This window comes from Cariama cristata, unplaced genomic scaffold, assembly GCF_000690535.1.
Source record: "Cariama cristata isolate BGI_N322 unplaced genomic scaffold, ASM69053v1 scaffold2876, whole genome shotgun sequence".
NCBI lineage: Eukaryota > Metazoa > Chordata > Aves > Cariamiformes > Cariamidae > Cariama > Cariama cristata.
The window spans coordinates 577-21,055 of NW_009621362.1; the positions used below are offsets into that span (position 1 = coordinate 577).

Here is a 20,479-nt window from a genome sequence, read left to right on the forward strand (position 1 = left end):
ATGTTGCCACCCTCTTCTCCTGGTGCCAGGATCTGGATGGTCCTGTGTATTTATATGGGTTTGTTTGTTCAGTTCCTGTTCACTGGAATTAAATTTCCACTGATAAAACCTGCATAATTCTTATATTCTGTGTTAGCGTCACAGAGGCAAATAATTAAGTTCTTTGTTAGTGCTAATATTAATCAGCCAGTTTCCTAGGAATTCTGTGATAGAAGGTTTCCAGACAACAAGAACTCTGCTTAAACAGCTCCTATCTGCCCAGGCAGTTTGCATTTCACTAAGTAATACTATGAGCAGATGACAATTTTAAAACCAATCTATCCAGCTATTTAAATTTTTTATATATATAATAATAGCACACTGACCGACTGTTCTTTGCAATTACCAGTTGTGTTCTTAGGTAAAACAAGCTTACTTTTGTTCAGACAGTGAAAGGATGGAGAGTACAGACAACAGAACAGCAGTGTGTGTGTCAAAAGATGTACTATGAAGGACTCTGGCAGGTGATTGGTTTGAGATCTTTCAGCTGTTTAACAAGTGTGGGGTGTTTTTTGGGTTTGTTTGTTTTTTTTAGCCAGCCTATCAAAATTTGAGGCAGAAAGTAGACAACTTTGTATCAACCCACCTGGACAAACAGGAATGGAATCCAGCAATGAACAAAAACCAGTTACGGAATGGGCTGAGGCAGAGTGTGATTCAGTAAGTAAGCAACATTCTGTAAAATAATGGTAATGCTATTTGACAAGTAATATATAACTATCTTATCTGATCACCTAAATCAAATAAGAATTTGCAGAATGAAGTTTTTCACAACACTTGCTGTTGTGCTCTTCTGAGTTTCACTATAATAGCAGATGCAGTCTTAACTCTCATTAAAATGCTTAGATTACTGCTTTACCTGAAATTTGTATTTTTGTGAGTTGAACGGCATGGTGAAGTACTCATATTTGCTATCTAGCCAAGGTTATTGCTGCAAATAGCAGACACTATGCCTGCTGGCAAAACTGTACCTGATGTACTGAGCTGAATGACCTTGATCTTTATCTTCAGAAAAGAAGAGCCTCCATCACTTAAGGAAAAAACCCTGAAGATGCCAAAGCTTAACGACCACTAGCAGGCAGTAATCACACTGGGCTAGCCTGATTTCATGCAGCAGAGGGAAGCTTTTGTACAGCTATTTAAGATGTTACGTTTCCAGCATGACAGGAAAGCCAGCTTAAAATATGCTGTTTAGAGATTTAGATTTAGTATCTCTTGCTGCTAACTCATTGCAGTCTGAAGTAGGAGCCTTAGCTTGTTTAACTAAAAATCATGGATAAAAACCTCATGGTAAAAGTTGTGGGGAGAGGGACAGAAGGGAACTTGATTTATAAGTATTTATGTTTATAAGGAAAGCTATTAGCATGTCTTGCGCACAGGAGAAACTATTTCAGAGCACTTGATAGAACCTGTAAATCATTAGTATGTAACATTAGTTTGTTCAGTCTGTAATTAGAGAAGCGGGTGTCCACTGGAAGTACAGAATTTCCTGTCTTTACTTGGAGTCCTTGAGACATGTTTGTCACTTAATGCCTCCTCTTGTTTCATGTTACTCTACCACTAGAATGAAGCAGACAACTGAAAAATGCTGTATCAGAGAGCCTGTAATGAGAAGAATGTAAAGTGTTCCCCTTTAAGTGGGTTATTAGTATAAAGAATAGACACACAGTATTAGGGAGTGTGAAGAGTCCCTGTCACTCCTGTAGTTGCAAGGCTGAGCACTGAGGGTGTCCAGATGTGTATGTCCTTGTTGCAGGCACATATATGTGTGCTGTTACCTGGAGGTGACATGATATGCCATGACCCTGCACCCACTCGCTCACCAGCATTCATGGCTTTATTACTCTTGTGGCTCCTTTTCCGAGCACCAGGCAATGTCTCCATTTCCTGTCCCCTGCTCCCTTGCAGACATGACTTAAGCCTGCTAGACAGCCTGTGCCCCACAATCCAAGAGTCTGAAGTAATAAGTCACTTCAATTACTAGTGTTCAGTTCCAGAAACTTTGCTGTGTGCTACATGTGCTTGTTTTTCTAATTAATACCCATCTGTCTAGACTCACAGTTATAAGGAGTGAGTGACAGTAATGTTATTAGGGGGCAGGCCTCTTCTCCTTCCAGTCAGCCAAAAAAAAGACTGTTGCTCTCACCTGCCCTCCTTCTCAGAATAGCTTGTTTCTCTTGTTTGTGCCAAAATGTGTTTGTTTGCTTTCATGTTGACCTCATTTCCACATGAGGCCTATTAAAGTGGCTGTTGTCCAACATGTCATTTAAGTACCTGGGAGACCAGATGTCAGTTGTTAATTCTGTAGGGAGAAGTGAGAGGGGGTGGGGAGAAATAGGTGATTGAAACAACTCCCTGTTAAGGATCTACTGAGTGGGCTGCAGTTAATGCCATGTTAATGCTAATTGCAGTTGACAGGAGGTCTCTGGAGAATTACTGGAGGAGATTGGGGAGAAGTTTTTCAGAGGAGCTGAATGACTCCTTTGTCTTTGTTCAAGGTCAGGAATGCTGGAAGCTGGAGTGGACAGAATTATTTCTCAGGTGGTGGATCCAAAATTAAACCACATCTTCAGGCCCCAGATAGAGAGGGCGATTCATGAATTTTTGGCTGCACAAAAGAAAGAGGAAAGTGTGCCAGCTCCTCCGCCAGAGCCTGAGAATAAGGATCCTCCTGCTCCATCTCAGGATGCCTCTTAAAGGTCTTGTATCTCTGCACTTACATTTTTCATGTACCTCATCTCTGTAGCTTGTATAATGCAAGACAGAGAAGACATTGTATTCTTCCTGGCTTGACAGGGAGGACACTTTGATCATCAGTGTGTTGTCAATGTCAGACAGTCATCTGAGCTGCTTCCACTTAAGTATCTGCTAAAAATGTATTAGGACTGAAGACATAGGTATGATGTAAAACAGCTATCAAGGAACACTGTGGACTCTGCCAGTGCTGGTTTTGGATCAGGCCAAAAGGCCTTTTATTCCGGTAAAAGCATATCCAGCAGTGATTGACATGGAATTGGCTGGATAGCTTTCAGAAGAATATCAAATGGATTAAAAATATATATATCCTTTACTGAAATACAGCTGAAAGTAGAGTGGTGACAAGTTATTGTGCTTTAGCATTGGAAGTTTTAGATAGCTCTTCTTTAGAATGTACATTGGAGTGTTGAATTGTTAGTGACTGAAATATTCACTGCTGGAGTAAGGGTAATGTCTCTGGGAGTGAATAACTGTTCATTCCAAATTGACTGGTTTAAATAGAGCAATCTATATCTTTCCAGCTGAAAGGACTGAGGGTGCCTTTGTTGCAAACAAGTTCATTCTGGCTTTTGTGATTAAAATAACTCAAGGGGCCTCAGGGGGCTATAATTGCTACTCTGTCTTAACACAAATGACTACGCACCCCTCTCTGCTAAGGCCCTGTATCTTAACATTGATTTGAATATTGAGGCCTGTGTGCATATTACTGAGGAACCACTATCTTGATGGAAAATTTCAATCTGCAGCTTTGCAGGGAAACTTAAAACCATACTGCATGAAAGAAAGTTAATTGTGAATTGTTCTATCTGCTAGGGCTTTCTGAAAGCAAAAATTTACCTTATAATCTACAGCTGATTTATTGAGGAGGAATAAGTAACCTACAATAGCTGTTTTTATGCCTGGAATGATTAGAGCAACTAGTATGATTATTTTTTTTCAAGTTAATAGTAAAATGCCTGTAGTATCATCCTGAGTTACTAAGTTATCTGTGACTTGCAGCCTTAACGCCTTGATAGATCTTTGCATTTGTCCAGTTCAAGTAGTTTAAAGTCCATTGTAACTTGCAGCTAAGTGCAGCTGTTAATTAATATATTCTAATCTGTTCTGTATTCAAATGCATTTACTCATGAAGATACCATCCTCTAAACTCTCTTTTTTCTTGCAGTGAGTTCCTGGTACTAAGCAGCTGCAGTTGCAAAATATGTGTCCTGTTAGATTGGCAATGGATTACTTCTTCCGTTTGGTGCAGGATTGCTGTCTGCCAAAGATGATTAGCCTTTATCAGACTTGTGGGAAGGCATTGAAATCAGTGAAATTCAGATGCACCCAGAGTTCGGCGTGTGGAGGGACAGCCAAAGCATGAAGATATTTTTGCTATTAACTGCAATACAGAGAGCAGCATGTATTCTCGTTAGTCATGCCTTCTGGCAAGGGGGTGGGAAGAAAAGGGAGTTGGCTTTTGTCTGGAGGGAGTAGGGAAGTGGTTTGAGATGATACTAGGCTTGGGAGCAGGAAGAAAAGAAAGATGTTTTGGAGGGTGGGGGAGTCTCTTGGAGACCACGTAAGAGCTGTTAGATTTTCTTTGATATAAGCCAGATGAGAGGAAGCATCATACACCTCTGCTGCATAACACAGCATTGAGTAGTAGGTACCAAGTCAGGTGTAACTCCTTGCACTGCCTGCTTTAGGAAAGACATTTCCTATTTAAAACTGGAAAGAACACTTCAGGATCAATTTCTGTTGCATCACAGGAAAATGTTTACAGTTGGCTATGACTATAGCTGATTTAATTCTTATTTCCCAGGTAACTCTGGGAAGCAAAGGGCACCAGGATAGGTGATCAGTTTGAAACTTGTCTCTTTCAACTTGAAAGACTTTTCTTTCCTGTGAAATTTCTCAGGTGCCTAATGGAAACTGTCCTATGCTTTCAGCCTGAATGCATGCAGTGTCCTCTGGATGACAGTCAAGTAGAGAATGTGATCAAATATTCTGCCAGCAAGTGTCCATACCTTTTGCAATAAAAGACTTCAAAAAGCATCTCTGACTCCTAGCTTTTTCAGAATTTTTAAATCCAGGAGTCCTGATTGCTGGAACCCTAACGGAAGTGTGACCTTACACAGTTCATAGATTAATCCAGGTCTGACAACAGGGAGTTGTTAATAGAAGTTGCCATGAAATAAGATGGATATTAGTATTCCTCTCCATATAAGATCTCTCAAAAAATACAAAGGATCAAAGAACTGAACTGACTTTACATCATTTATAAGCTGTAAATCCTGAGTAAGTTGAGTCTGGTGTTAGTGATGGTGAAGGCATGTTCAGCTTTGTGAAATCAATGCCCTTCTGGCAATAGGCTAGAGCTATTTCAATTTTTTTTCCTTTCAGACAGCAGTCTTAAGAAGCTAATAACTGCCTATGTCATTGAATAACACTGAAAAACATTTGAATCCTTGCTGTTCATGGGCTACATACCTCAACTATAGCCTTACCCATAGACCTTGTATGTGAACAGATGCAGTTCCAGCTATACTCTGCTCCCTTTTCAAACCAGGTAACTTGTAGAGAAGATCGGTGCTGTGGTTTAGTCTTGTAGCTAACTTATTTTGCTTAGTACCTCCTCTCAACAGTTATATGCAGAAATGGAGATGACAGAACATCTGGTATTTTAAACCCTTCACAAGAGAGCTCTGTGAACTTCACCACTGCAGTAAGTTTGCACTCTCCACAGTGCTGTATAGTGCTGCTGATACATGATTCTTCCGTCAATATTTTTTATCCCATTTAAGAGTGTTCCTCTAAGAATAGGAATTTAAATGTCTGTACTTTTTAGTTGTAACTACATTGGCCACAACCTTCCTGATGTGGTTTGAAAAACTCTGTATTTTGGGATAATCTGGTTGTGTGGCTTGACTCTCACTGTTACATAGTCTGCGTTCCCACTATAAAACAGGACAAGGAGTATGTGAGGAAAGGGCTCTCTCCTGCATCTTGATTTGGTGGTTAAAGACTGCTCTCCAAATCAGTAGTAGGTGTTTTCCCTTAGAACCTTAAGGGCAGCTCTTGGCAGGAAAAGATCTGTCTTTTACCTCCTGGTAAGGTGTCACAACCACTTTTTTGAAACTGAGCCATTTATGCAGGGCCGGGGGAAGCTCAAGAGTCTAGAAAGAGAGCAAATGAAAGGGATTCTAACTGTGCTTAGACAAATTCTGGATTACAGTAGTAGTAGTTAGGGAACGCAGACACCAGTTTTTAAAAGTAGTAAGTAGAACTGGATTTACTGCAGTGAAGGGGGAATCTGAACCTGTGTTTCCTACCTCTGACAAGTGCTTTAACAGATGAGTGAAGGAAAACAGATTCAGACACCATAGTTTTTGAAAGGTTTTTCTATTGTTCTCTCTTTGAATATGGTGCTCTGTTAAACTCTGAACACTACTGCTGTGCGTAGAGCTATGCCTTTAGTTGGTCTCAGCCTATGCGCAGTGCATGACTGCAATGACTGTGGGAACTTTCAGATCAAAACTGAGGCACCTATAGAGATTAGGCAGCCAATCCACATTTGGGATCATAGTCTTTAATGTTTGGGCTCTAAAGTCCTTGCTTTGGATCAGACACTTGGAAGTTACAAGCTCAGCGAGAAAAACCACTAACTCCTTATTATGATGAAAAAATGGTAAGTAGTGCGCTTTGATTGTATACAACTGGCAACTGATAGAAACAGGATTCCAGCCTTAATAACTCAATGATATTATAGAAATCTTCACACCAGAACAAAAGAACAAGTTCATACCTACTGTAAAAGTGAAGTTGTTCCCTTGTGTAGTAGAATGTTGGACTAAAGTTAGCATATTAGTTTACATTATTATGCTGGATGTGTTAAATACAGTCTAAAGAGTCTGGTGAGGCAGACAGATCTAGGACACTTGAGTAATTCAAGAAGCCATTAGATGCCTTTGTGGAGCTGAAGGGGCAGGGCTGTACATTAGGAGGATGAGCCTTACTGGATGAAATGGGCCCTCTCTTTGATCTCAGAGTCCTTCTCACATTCAAGTTGACAGTTCCTATTTCCTGGACAATCATTTAGGACCTCAAATTTGCTTTCTCAGGTGAATACGTTCATGCTTTTAATAAATTTCAAGAGATTGCAGCATTTCTTCATGTGATATACTAATAATGTGAAAGAGCTTTAAAGATTTCCTGCCTCCTTGGCTTTGCCTGTCTCAAGCCTTTGCATTTGCTTCTACCCAGTCACAAGAGACCAGCTGCAGTTTAAAGAAAACATGCAGGGAGTTTGAGTTGCATTCTTGGAAAATCAACCTTGCTACTCTGTGGCTGCTCTGCTCTATGGAAATGCTGGAGTCCAAAGCCTGCAGGAGCCAGCCTGGCTCAGTAGGTAGGTACTAGATTAGGAACGAGGAGGTACAAGTTCTCTGCAGAGCCCTGCTAGTCTACAGCCATGGCTGTGGCTAGTTGTTTTACCTGTTTTCTTGCCTGTAAAGAAGATAACTTTACCCTCCTGCATTAAGTCCTGGAGCGGGGAGAGAGTCAGGTGCTATATTTAGGCCCCATACAATGAAAACACGAAATGAAAGGGATGTACACATCAGTATACATACACACCAGTAAGTTGTGATATACTGTACAAGTTTTATGGATTAGACATTATAGCTGAAGTCCCACAGAATCACCTTGAAATACATCTTGCTGGCCAGACTAGGGGTTTTAATTACGCCTTTTAGTGTCAGATTGTGACTCCAGAATTAGAAGCAGATGGATTGAATGAACTATGAACTGATGAACCCAGTTTCACAAGCCCTATGAAGGAGGAAAAAGACCCACCCAGAACCACAAACCTGTCTAGAAGGATTGCACTGTCATGCATCAGTCAATCATCCTGGTACTTACCAATCACAGCCAAGTAGCATATAAGGCAGTGTCTGAAATTCTAGCTGTTGCTTAGCTATTAAATGAATTATCGCACATCACATATGATTAAAATACTGTTAAGCAAAAAAACACCTCGATCTTAAGTTGGGGGCAAGAAGAGGGAAGAGCAGGGTGCCACTGATGATGGCCACCCAAAAAGCCAAGAGCAGATATCAGCATGCTCCCTTCCAGCACTACCTCAGCTGCTGCACTTTCCTGGGCTGCCTTTGGGGTTGATGGATCACTCAGGTCACTTAAGCCAGAGCACAAGGAAGTGGGCTGTATTAATTAACTTTCTCCAGCTGACCCTTCTGGCAAAAGCAGGCTTGAGAAATTAGTCTGAACACCAAGTGCATGGCCCAGGTTTTTGTAGCTTTCCTGCAGAGCTGAGTGTTCTGGCATCTTTATAACCTATGTATCCAAGTCCCAGCAAAACACAAAATGCCTATGTCCTGCACTCCAGATAATCCAAAACTCCACTGGATACCTCATTCTTAAAATTTTCACAGACTTTGAACTCTAACACTCTTTAGTCAAAGACAAGTATAACAAGGTTCTCTTGAGTGAACAAACTGAATTTTACAGTCTCACTAGAGAAAACAAAGAAGGAGAGGCTTTCTTAGTTGTTCTGGGAGTTCTCATATTATGCAGACATCTCAGTTCAAACATTACCTGCAGCACTGCAGAATTTTTCTTACTTTCCCACCATCCATTTTCCCTTCATGTTGAAACCTGAACTGCAGCTGTACAACAGTTCTGATATTTTTTCCTTTGACAGGGTCCCAAATGCTATCACGTTAGAAAAACAGCGAGCAGAATTCCATTGCCTTTCCCCCATTATTCCCAAAAAATGTACATGTAATGCATACCACCAAACACAAAGCAATCTAGGTGGAATCACAATGTTATTTTTATGAACATACATATTTTAGTCCAAGAGAAACTTAGTTACAAGTACTGATTGGGAGTTAAGTGATGAATAATATAACACATTCTTGAAGTAAAACTGATTCTTGCTATAAATGATTAACAGGCATGTTATGATTTTTTTTTTTTTGCAACTTCTCATGCAAGTGCTACATAAAATAAACGGATGCTCCCCAAGACACTCGCTATATAGCTGATGTGTGAGAACAAGTACAGAGATGGTGCTTTCATTTTAACCTGAAACAGATTAGCCAGAGAGCAAGATAGTCACCGCAGCTGCTGACCATTTTAACAAGATGGCATTTTCACCTGAGCCTGGATTTTGGACACATGCGTTCTTCAAGCTGTTTTGCAACTGCAAAGAAGGTTCTTGAGCCGGTCATTTGGTTCAGGCTCAATACCACAGCATTCATTTAACATAATCAGTTCAAGAGACCTCTCACCATCAGGTAGTGATGCTATTAAGTGACATAGAAAAAGTAACTCACTGAACAAAGACTCAAGCCAAACCAGTTCTCTGCCCTCGTCAGCTCTTTTACTGGCTATTATCTAGTCCATTGGCAAGTCAGACACTGACTCAAGTAGACTTCACCAAAAGAAGCAGAATCAAAATTGCTTTATATATTTAGCCTCTGCCTAAACCAGCCAGTATTTTCCAGCAACAGTTCTTCCATTTGTAACCACATCCTATCCTAGAGTTAGCATGATGTCTCCGTCTGGTAAAGTTGAACCCAACCCAAGTCTCCAGATCAATCCCCGAGTAACTGCAAGCAGGTTTGTTACAATAGGCCCCTGTAACTAAACACCTAAATCCAAGCATATCTGGTGAAGGGAGGACAGCCAAATGGGAAACAGTAATGTGTCAGAATATCTCTCATCTTTGGTTCCTTCACTCAATGGTACCCAGGCCTTACTCATCCCTCAAGTACTCCCACATCATGTTTAAATTTTATTACAGAATTCAGAACCAGACCAGTTTTGAATCTTGATACCAGAGGAGCGAGACACACGGATTCCCAGCCTACAGGTCAGGCAACCAAACACCTCTCCAGGACAGGGGAATAATCATGATTGTCTGGACGCAAGTCCAAACCACAACTCTGAATCCTTGGCAGAGAGTAGGACCAAACTTGGGCCCCTGTCAGGAGAGTGGGTCAAACCAACCCCTGCCCCAAACACCAAGCTAGTCATTGCCAAAGCACTCTGAATCCACACTGAAATCAACATGGGGGTCTTGAACCCAAACCACATCCAGCTCCACTTCCTCTCCTGTTTTTAGGACAAGCATGACTGGTTTTAATGAGGCACAGCCAATATGCCTGGAAGACAGAGTTTTCAATATATCATTTTGATCTCGGCCAGAATAAGGGGTGCTGGGAGGGTTAGAAATCATACCTGGAACATTTAACGGAGTGGTTTACTCTCTTTTCACCACATCAATAGAAAGAACAAGAGCAGCACCCACTGTCACAACACTGCTTGAATGCCACTTGCTTCAAGAACACCACTATTCCGGGACTGTGGGCATCACTGGGTACCAGCCAAATTTTATAATAGCATCTTCTTTTTCAGCGTATGGAGTATAGCTGCAATCACTGCTGAGCGGGATCCCGTTCTCCAACTTTTTGCCAAACTGGAGACCCAGTTTCTCCAGTTCCCAGTTCTAACTCACAAGGGACTGGAGTGGTTTAACTCTTTCACAGATATTTTCCTGTTTATACTGTAATGAAAAATATATTTTACCAACTTCCTTAGAGAGAGGTCACTTAACTCCTTGTGAGCAGTGAGGGCCCCTCATATCCACAACCATCAAATCTTACAAGTGCAGGGACTCCCCGCTCCCTTTCCTCCCCACCAAAAAGCTTGTGTATTGTAGCCATTCTGAATCTGGCCATAAGAGGGAGATAAACTATTACTTCATTTCTCAGTCTTGATACCTCCTCACAAAAGCGGAGCAGATATACGACTCCAAAGCCTTTGCTGACTCCTGCGTGATTCAGCTCAGCAAGGTGTGGAGACAGCTCTCGCAAAGTGTTTCCATGAGCTCTGACTGTACTTGTCTAATGCAAATTACACAGCAGATACTGTAATTTCTCAAGAGGTTTAATAGTGAGAAACAAATATCAATTAGGATTAAAGAGAGTTTGGGGAGAAAACCAAACATCCCATGTAATTCAGGATGTGAAACACTGAGTTCTGACCTACCCAAATCTGTAATTCACTGATCTGGTTGAGGCTAAAACACCAGCAGTAACGCCTGGGGCCCCAGATGGTAGTGCCATGAGATTGTATCAGAATCGTAGCTTCAGTTCTTGCATTTTTGTGATTCAAGTGCCGAGCCCACATCAGTGCCAAGTCAGCCTTGGAAACATGACTGGGCAGTAACCAGCCCAGCAGTAACTGCCCTCGTCTAGACGCCGTCAGAAGCCACGGTGCAGAGAAATGCACTACCTCAGCCATCAGACTGGGAGCTGGCTCCACCAAAAATTCCCTCCAGCACTGGGACAAGCCCAGGGAAAGGCACTGTAGCAAAATGCAACAAGTCCAACCCACCTGTCCAGGATAAAGGAGTGTGAGGACCTCACATTTCAATGATTTCATCATCTTGCCGACTCTCATACAAGATAATCGGTGCCTTTTCCACTAGTGTCTTTATAACAGATACCTGTTCACTTGGAAAAATAGAAAAGAAAATCTCCAAACCAGTTCAGGTCTTGGCCCTACAAAGAATTCATGTAAGGACAGACAGCTGCAGTTTGCTTTGCAAAGTTGGGGCCTTTGACAAGTCTAAGCAACTTCGTAGAGTAAATGCATCCACTTTGAAAAGGATTTGTAACAGAAATAGAAAACCATGACATCCACGAGTTTCATATTTCATTGCAACCCTGCAAGAGGGAGATAAAATAATCCTGCTTCAGAGAACACTCATAAAATTTCACATTCTCTACAAGGAGGCAGCACAACTGTAGCAAAACAAGGAAATCCAGCCATAACTCTTCCTCCACAGCACTCGTTGTGGGACACCAACACATTGATCACCCCCTTCCATCTCCTCATGTAACAGCATTCACCTCCACCAGCTCCTCCTGCTAAGACTTAGTTCTCCAGGTAATTATCTCCAACTTCTACCATCAAAACAAGGACCACTTCAACCAAGACAACCAGCCTCATGGGTCAGCAACAGCAGCTTCTGAGCTGGTCTCTACCAACACCAGCCCCTGAGCTCCACACTTGCCACTCGCTGGCTTCTCCAACCAGCAAAAACCATTCTACAAATGCAAGACTTTGCAAAAAGCACCCTACCAACATAAAACCTTCCAAGGAAACCCAAATAAAGTTCAGTTCAACCTTACCTTGCTCTGGAGAGCCATCCGCTCCACTCACTCCAGGCTCTAACACACACTGTGTTCCCTATCTGGCTCAGCCCCAGCTGCAGGGGCTCTGCCAAGCAATTGAGCCCACCTGAACCCAGGGCACACCTGAGCTGTTGCCTTCCCTCCCCACCCCAACTGCCTCCCAGGGGGAAAAGCCACACTGCTTCACCTGCAAAAAGGATAACCAGCTATCTATCTCCAACCCTGCTTGAATTTCCATTTCCTATAGGGGATCCTGGACTTAACTATAATCTGATGCAAAAGCCCATCTTTCCCGAAAGGGTGTGGAAAAGTGGGATTTGGCAGCCGCTGGCCCCACAAGCGATACCTGACGGTTCCAGCTCACCACTGGCTTGAGCATGCAGAATTGGCAGGTCCCCGAGGCTGACACCGCTCCCCAAAATATCCCACCCCTTTCCTCCAGGGATGTCATGAAGGTGCAAGGACTGGGGGGGTTGTCCAGCACGGCAGCTTATTATGGAGACAGATTTCTTTCCCCTTTTTAAACAGGACTAAGCCCAGCATCATTTCTCTGGGGTACCAGGGCAGCTGGGATGTTGCTCCATCTTGAACAGATTTACATCAGCTTTCCCGACCTCCATCGCTGTCGGAGAGCTGCAGGGGTCCAGCAGACACCCACTCCAGCTCCAGCGTGCATGGGAGGGGGTTGCTGAGGCAACAGCACGCCTTATTTAACAGTTATTTAACCCATCTCGTCCTCCTCCCCCCGCCCGCCACTGCCGACGTGCACGACCGAGGGTACAGCTTTTATGAGGGTGGGATTTTGCAGCCGCTGGATTTATGAGACGTCCCTGACCGCCTGCCCTTGCCAGCGGCCCTGGGACGGCGGGTTTGCAAAGCTCAGCTCCAGAGGAGACAGCGGCTTCCCCAGCCTGCAGGTTGACCTCTGCAAAGGGCAGGGCAAATAGGTGAAAAAGAGTTTTATGAAAAAGACAACCCTGAGGCATCATTCAAGACATGAGATTTTTTGGTTGTTTTTTGGGGGGAAGTGGGTGGGAAACATAAAATCACAGTTTTTCTGACCGAAACCAAACTCCATCCCCAAGATGCTGCTATTTTGCTATTTGGTACCACTCTCACGGCGGGGTGGCTGAGGACAACAAGGGGCTGACATGGGGTTGGTCGCCCCAGAGCACAGCTCTCCCAAAAGCTGCAGTGATTTTTGAGTGAGAAGTAAATCATTTATCTGGTTAGGAGACTGACTCTCAAGTCAAATTTTCTCACAAATTGTGTGTTTTGGGAAGCTGGTCTCTTCTGCAGAAAACAGAAGAAAAAATGGAAGCTTCGTGGGTAAACCTCACCCTGATCCCTGTTGGTTAAGCCAGTTTTTTACAGGTTTGTATCACCACAGGTTTTGCTGTCAGGGTTTCATGGGTGGCACTGGGGCTGGCATGCAGATCCCAGGGGAGGCATCGCACATCCCTACCAAAGCCTCACTACCCTGCAGAGCTGCCTGAAATAAGTTATAGTGGGAATTTGCATGTGAAAACCAAGGAAGCAAGTGAATGAGGTTCTGCCACGTGTGGAAGTAGCATCTTCATGTTGTGCTATCCTTAGGGGCAAGGGCTAGCAAGTCTGCACCACCTCAGAGAGCACATTGAAGCCTATATGAAGCCCTGGAAAGCACCCATATAAAGAGGCAATTGATTTCTTGGCCAATACTGCAGACACAAGAAATTCAGGGAAGCATGTATTTGGGTATGTTTTCAAATAATATTAGGTCCCTCTGCAGTTTGTCGATCCCTAGTGAACAGCCATTTGAGAGAAGTGCTCACTATCCCAAAGTCAGGGAAATCTTCCAAGTTCATAATAAAGAAACATGGCCCTGCAGGATTTCCTGAACAGGATTATTCCAAGTCTAAGGACAAATCTCAGTTTTGCTTTGATTATCAGTCATCTTACCACTAGAAGCATTCGTGAGATGATTAGCTGCCCTGATCATTGGTCTTACTAGGACAGATAAAAACCTCCTAGTTTGTCCTTTTCAAGCTCAGTTCCTCTGTTATGCCTAGAAGAAAAACCTGTCCCAGCCAGAACAGCAGCTTTACTCTGAAGGCTTCAGGATCTTGAAGAGAGCAGCTCTGAGATGCAGTAGGACAGATGACAGAGCTGCCTTTATGGCTTTGAATCTACCTGTGATGAATAATTTGTCATTTTTGTAGATGTAATATGTATGTCATCCCTTACCTCTGTGAGAGCTTTCTACTTGACTGCAAAGAGTGAAATCAAAGGGATAGTAATGAAACTGGACTGAAGCAAAGGCAGAGCTCAGATACCAGCCTGCAGGACACTGAGTCATGGGGAGTTATTGGAAGGTGATCAATGGAGAACGGTCCCAGCCAGACCAGCAGTTCAGACTTCTGCAAGCGTTAACCCAGGGCAGTTGCAATGCGAGAGCCCATCCAAGAGAAATAAAGGCATGGAAATAGTGTTCTTGGGGATGGGAAAAGGGTTCCAAAAGAAACAAGTTTACAAGATACTGGCTCATAATAGTAATTAAATCGCTCTCACTGGAAAGCAGCTAAGTCATACATAGCAAAGAATTGGTCAAGACCCCAAGATTTTAATCAGAAATAACTGTAGAACCTTTCACCAGTTTCAGTGGAGTGAAGAAAGCTCAAATGGGCAGAGATACCCCTAAACAAGGTTCTTCAGAAAAAAGTCTGAGGAATGTGAGGAGGAGGAGACTGAAAACGAGAAGATTGAAACCGCCCGTGCCGCAGCAGCACCTTGCCTGTGACCAGTCTGTTCCCGTCCCACACTTTCCACCAGCACTTGTCTCGCTCTGCAAAATAACACATATTAATACTGCTGACACCATATCATCCTGAAGATCTGAATTTTATTTATACAAAATCAGAGGCAAGCCTAAGTGGCAATAAAGTTTCAGAAGGTCTTAAAAGTTCTAGGAATTCTAAGCATTTTATTAGGTGAACTAGCAATTATGCAGTAAAAATAGCTTTGGGTTTCACTGTTCAGTATTACTTTTCCACATTACTTTGAGCTTTCAAGATGTTAAAGAGTTCAGCCTGCAATGCGCTTTGGGCTGCAGGCAGGGAATAAGTTTGTAAAACGTTGTGTGCCACTTATGCAGAATATGGGAGTCCTTCTCATCAGCCACGCTCTCTCATTTCTAGCAGAAGATGGTAATATGCATAAAAGAAGAACAAAAAAAATCTAACTAATGGGACTTTAAACAATTAGAAAGCAAATTATGGCAGCAATTATGACAGCTCAGTGCTTGGCAACATCTTCACCTTTCCCAGATGTCACAGGATAAGCTATTTTTACTGAAAAAAGATGATAGAAACTGGGGCTTATTTGGACATCTGCAGCAGAAGTTGATTTAAAGTGATTTGAGCTTTGAAAATGGGGTTTGGAGGCAATGCATTGGCCTTTGTTTTCCTGGAAGAGGGGACAGGCCACTTCCCATTCTTGGTGCAGGATCAGTCTCTTCACTGGCATGCCTGTCAGTCATGTTTAAATATCTGGAATATTCACTTTTTCCACTCTCTGGACCTAGACATTTATTAGGCTTTAACTTTAGACTTTGGCATCAGACAAGATGAAAGTGGCACTTTCTCCTTTCAGGCATATCCGGACTCCTATTTTCTTCTTGCTTCGTATAGAGCAGAGAAAACTATTCCCCAAACCACAACGTTATTTCCCTGTTCCCCTTCCATCCCAACCGAGCCATAGTTTCATCTGCCACCACCACTGTCCTTCCATTTGCAGTTGGTCACCACCAGTGCCAACCTAAGTCTGGCTCAGGTTTACTCATCTGTCGGCTCCATCACTCCCACTCGAGCCCCGTGCTCAGCCACGGCTGAAACCTCCTTTCTCCCTGAGCATCTGCTGAGTGCACCAAGTCCGTTAGGGCAGGAGCACATCAGCTCCATGTGGCAGAAGCACTTCATCCATTGTAATATTGAGTTTCATCATGCAGCCTTCAGTTATGTGACCCGGAATATTTGACCTGATGTCAGAGGGGGCCTGGGGCTATTGAGATATTTCCCCGGGGCACCCTGCCCTTTTTCAACCAAAGGAATCTGATCCAGCAAAAAAAAAAAGAGTGAGAATTTTCAGCTGTCCCCATCCCCTGTGAAATGGTCTGTGCTACATGTGCCTAATGTAAGGTGTCCCTTATCCAGTCACTTTCTCCTCTTTTCCTCTCTAGGTACTAATCCTGCACTAATTTTTACTAATAGCCACATAAGATACTGTCATAAATTCAAGGTCTTGCAAACACAATGTCTTTTTCCTTTTTCATAGCATCTTTTACAGCCAGCACCCCACATGGGCTCCAGACTTGCAAGGTGCCAAACAGCTGATAACCCTGTTCTCCACTGAAATCAAAGCTGGCCAAAGGCATGCAGTATTTTGCAGAATCAGACTGCATTCATTTGTGGGATTTGCTTCACCCTTCACTGAAATGCAGAGTCCTCTGGGAGCACAGAAGGGCAGACATTTAACACAAACTGTAACACTTTAGGAGGGAGTGTAAACAAAAACTACAGCAGCATGGAATTAAAAGGAAGAAGGAAAAAAAAAAAAAAAAAAAAGAGCAATAGCCCTAACACATGAAAAATGTGGTATCTTCATTGTTTCACCAGGTTGGTACCTCAGTTATACATCCCGTTAGAAAAGCAGGGTCTCCCACAGTAAACCGTGGACAGTGTTAGCTCGCAGACATCACTAACTAGCCCTAAGACTTGCTAACTTCAGCACCTGAAGGCTGGTAACCTGTCCCAAGCCACTCAGCCATTCATGGCCACCACTCTATCACATCGCTTCCTAGAGCGGTAAGTTTTCCATGGGAGAGACTCCTGTGTAAGCATTGCTATGCCTGTGCCCGCTTAACGTCCACTTCAGTGTCCTGCAAAGAACTACATGTGAAACAGAGAGATTATTCCTGAAATCAAAACTCATGGCAGTCGGGAGTTGATCCCCCCACTCCCATATCTTGTTATCCTTGTGTTTTCTAATCCTGCTGATTACAAAAGGCGAAGTCCAGAACTCCACTGGCTTTAGGAGAAGCAACAAACCTTTTGTGTAGGAAAAAGCCTTTCAAGTTTATTTTCTTGCCATCTACTGTTTTCAAGCAGGGGGTTATTTTTTTAATGACCAAAGAGTCTTGAAAATAAAGAAAGGTATCTGAGTGTAGAATTACTACTGCTATTATTTAAACATCAGCATTAAAAAAAAGACTAGTCTTTTCAGGCTTTAGCAACTCAGAGGTGAAAAACTCAGAATTTTTGCAGATGCCAAAATAGGCCCAGCTTCTGCAAGAAGCCACCCTTGAATGGGGTTTTGCCCCTCAATGACACACATTTCATGGATGCCTGGTCTATGTCCCCACAGTCCACCATTCAGGGACACGTTTTGGTTGAAGTGGCTGTTAGAGGGCTGTAGATGCAGATGATCCAAACATTCACATGTTGCTGGTGGAAAAGTAACTTTCTGGCCTTTGCAATAGCGTGGGTGAGAGTGTCAGCTGGCAGTTGTTTGATCTGGCTCATTTGTCCACATGTCATCTAGAAACTGTGCTTCATTAGACTGGAAGTACACAAAAGAAAAGCACAGCCTCCACACTGAGGATAGAGTCAGGATCTCCTCTGTTCTGATTCCAGCTCCAGCTGGGATGCCATGCTTGGCTTGGGGTAACATTTGTAACCTCTCTGCACCCATTACCCAACTTATAAAACAGGAAAAGGAGCAACAACCTTTCCCCCAAATTGGCTTTCTGAGAATTCGGGTTTGAAAAATGTTCTGAAGATTAAGTCCACCCCAACATACACCCAAAAACATCACAGTTGCTTAAAATTGAATGACATAATGGAGATAAGAACAGCCGCAGAGTCATTTGGAAAGTCCAGACAATGAGCACATCAATCAAGGCTGCTTCCTAAGGCAGACATCTAAATAAATGCTAATTAAGTCATCTCTACAACACCCCCAACCAATGGGGGCTGCAGTACTTAAAAGTAATAACAACCACGAGAACAGACTGTCCGTTAAAAAACAAAATAGAACATTGAAAAGCCAAAAAAGAAAGCAACAGTTTGTGCATTTCAGAGCTCTGAGAAACATTGTACCTTTGAGCCAGGCTTTTGTTCAAGTGAAGGCTTTTTTCTTTCAGCCCTTCCTTACTTTCACTGCCTGCTTTATCATTCATGCTTTTTGCTTGCCATGTACCCAGATGCCACAAGAATGGGCAGACTGTGGGCCTAACTGAAGTCTACTGACATCAAAAGGCTCCCATTAACTTTAACGGACAGTTAACTAACCCTCTATAAATCACTGAAAGTCAGTGATTAAACAGACAACCCCTTCTGAATAGTGGAGAAGCTAACATAACGCCCCTGAAATTTAGCTCCTATATTAACTCCAACCCTGCATGCTTGGGGCAAGTCTACGTCTCCTTTACCTCATAACCTCCATGCTGAGAATATTTCAAACAGGAGGAAAAATAGTTTCTCTTCAAGTCAGGGGAGAACTTCTGTAATTGTGCTCCTATTTGGGGAGTTATATCAGCTTTGCTGTATTTTCTGAGAGTTGAGAGCATCCCACAACAGAGCCAACCAGCTGATCCCCAAATCCCAAAGTTTGGCCACGTTCTGTGCAAGAAAAAGTATCTCAAAGTTGTTGGATGACTTTAGGCAACCCATGGTGGAGGTTCATTTGAGGTCCACGACACACCCTCTGAATCCTGAACCTACTTCATTAACACAAGGAACTAACTGACCAGCTGGGTCTTTGCAGTTGCTCCAGGTGGGCTGGTGTGCCAGCTCACAGAGCCTTTCCAGCATGCAGCTCCCTCGGGAGCCTCAGCTAGTTACGTGGAAATTTTTTGCGGCTGCCTGAAGAACAGCACTGACACACACCTCATCTCCATGGGGTTGAAATGTGACTAAAGTCATATCTTGCAGTGCACATTGCATGCATATTTGACCATGTCATCTGCCTGAGAAGTCACTGCCCTCCTGAAGTCCTCGCTCTGAGCAGGCTGGGACAACCATCTTTCACTCGTCTGTTAACACCTCCCAGCCAGTCACCAGTTCTTTCTGCACAAAGTGGCACTGGGCTGACAGGTTTGATGATCTACAGATGATGTTCGGCCTTGACTCATAGGCCAGCTATATCCAGGAAATTTTATATCACTGAAAAGGCGAAATGCTCAGATCACTAATAGGACACATAACTGCTCCTGACCCCAGGCCATTCCCGAGTTATCTTTTTTTTTATATACTTACAGCTAAAGCATTTTTAAACAAAGTAAAAAAAAACCTAGTGAATGCCAAAAATATACAATATCTCAAAGATCTTTTTTGGAGGAAAAAAAAAAAACCAAATGACTTCATAAAAAAGTAAGGAAAAAAGCTACTGACCCATGTTACAGTGGCCAGGGATTGTGCTTGGTGCACCTGCGCCTCAGCACTTCTCTGCTGCCAGATCACTCCCTCGAATCCCCTGGCAACTGGAAGAACTAGCAGCAGCCCCAGCATACTCTTGGGACTACACCAGTGCCAGGACAGCCCTGGGATCGAGGTAGATCCAATCCCCAATTTTTTGCAAGCTCTGCAACATGTGGTACTAGAACACCCCCAGTCTGACTGGACTTGTCAGCACTAATTTGGCCCTTCAGATGGATGACAATAATTCCTAGGGTTTGCACTACTCTTACACTTCCCAAACATCTTTGGTTTGCAGAAAGCAAAGGGGAAAAGCCAGGCTCTAGCACCAGGGCCAAACTCTGGGATGAATCCCTCTGAAGAGCCCCAGTCTATGCCTCAGACCAGCTTTGGTTTTGCCTGTGTTGACATTTCTGTTGAGTTTCACCACTGGCAGCGGATGCTCCTGTGCCACTAGCTGGTTCCCTCCTCAGCAATGTCTCCTGATGCTCCCGAGGTCCCTTCCTGCCCTCGCTCTGTCCTGCACCACATCTGAGCAACCCGAAATTCTTCCTCTTTCCCAGCACAGCCATACCTCTAGATGGCTGTCCAGTACGGCACACAGCAGCGAGAGCCAGCCCAGACACTGTGACGGGGATGTAAGAGATTAGGCCAGTATTAGATTTCGGTCTTCCAGACATTCATATGAAGCGGCTTCTTCCGCTTTAACTACTTCCCTTTCAAATTTTTCAGCCAAGGTCTGCATCCAGACTGTGACCAATACACTGCTGCACATATTGAATGCAGTGGCTTAGAAAGAAGCTGCATTCGTAGTTGAGGTTCATGGGCAGAGCTGCACAGCCATGTCTTTCGTGTCATCCACAAGTGTAGCCCGCAGCTAGCTTGCTTTTGTACAAGATTTCATGCCTGTGTCTTCAGCCAAAAAGCTGTAGAGCAAGTTCACACTGTCATTCCTAGTCCTCTTCATGCTTTCTAAGCAGCACTGACTACCAGAGCCGTGAGTTTTCAAGTCAGCACAATTCTTTC

The 20,479-nt window shown here is 43.3% G+C and overlaps 1 protein-coding gene across 1 annotated transcript; it reads left to right on the forward strand.

Moving 5' to 3' along the window:
- Nucleotides 1-574: 574 nt before the first annotated feature.
- On the forward strand, nt 575-4,090 carry BOD1 (biorientation of chromosomes in cell division 1; the record flags this gene model as incomplete). Its single annotated transcript, XM_009701922.1, has 3 exons — nt 575-699; nt 2,538-2,738; nt 3,962-4,090. Coding segments are annotated over 2 exons (324 nt in total), but the record flags the coding sequence as incomplete, so codon positions are not given.
- Nucleotides 4,091-20,479: the final 16,389 nt, after the last annotated feature.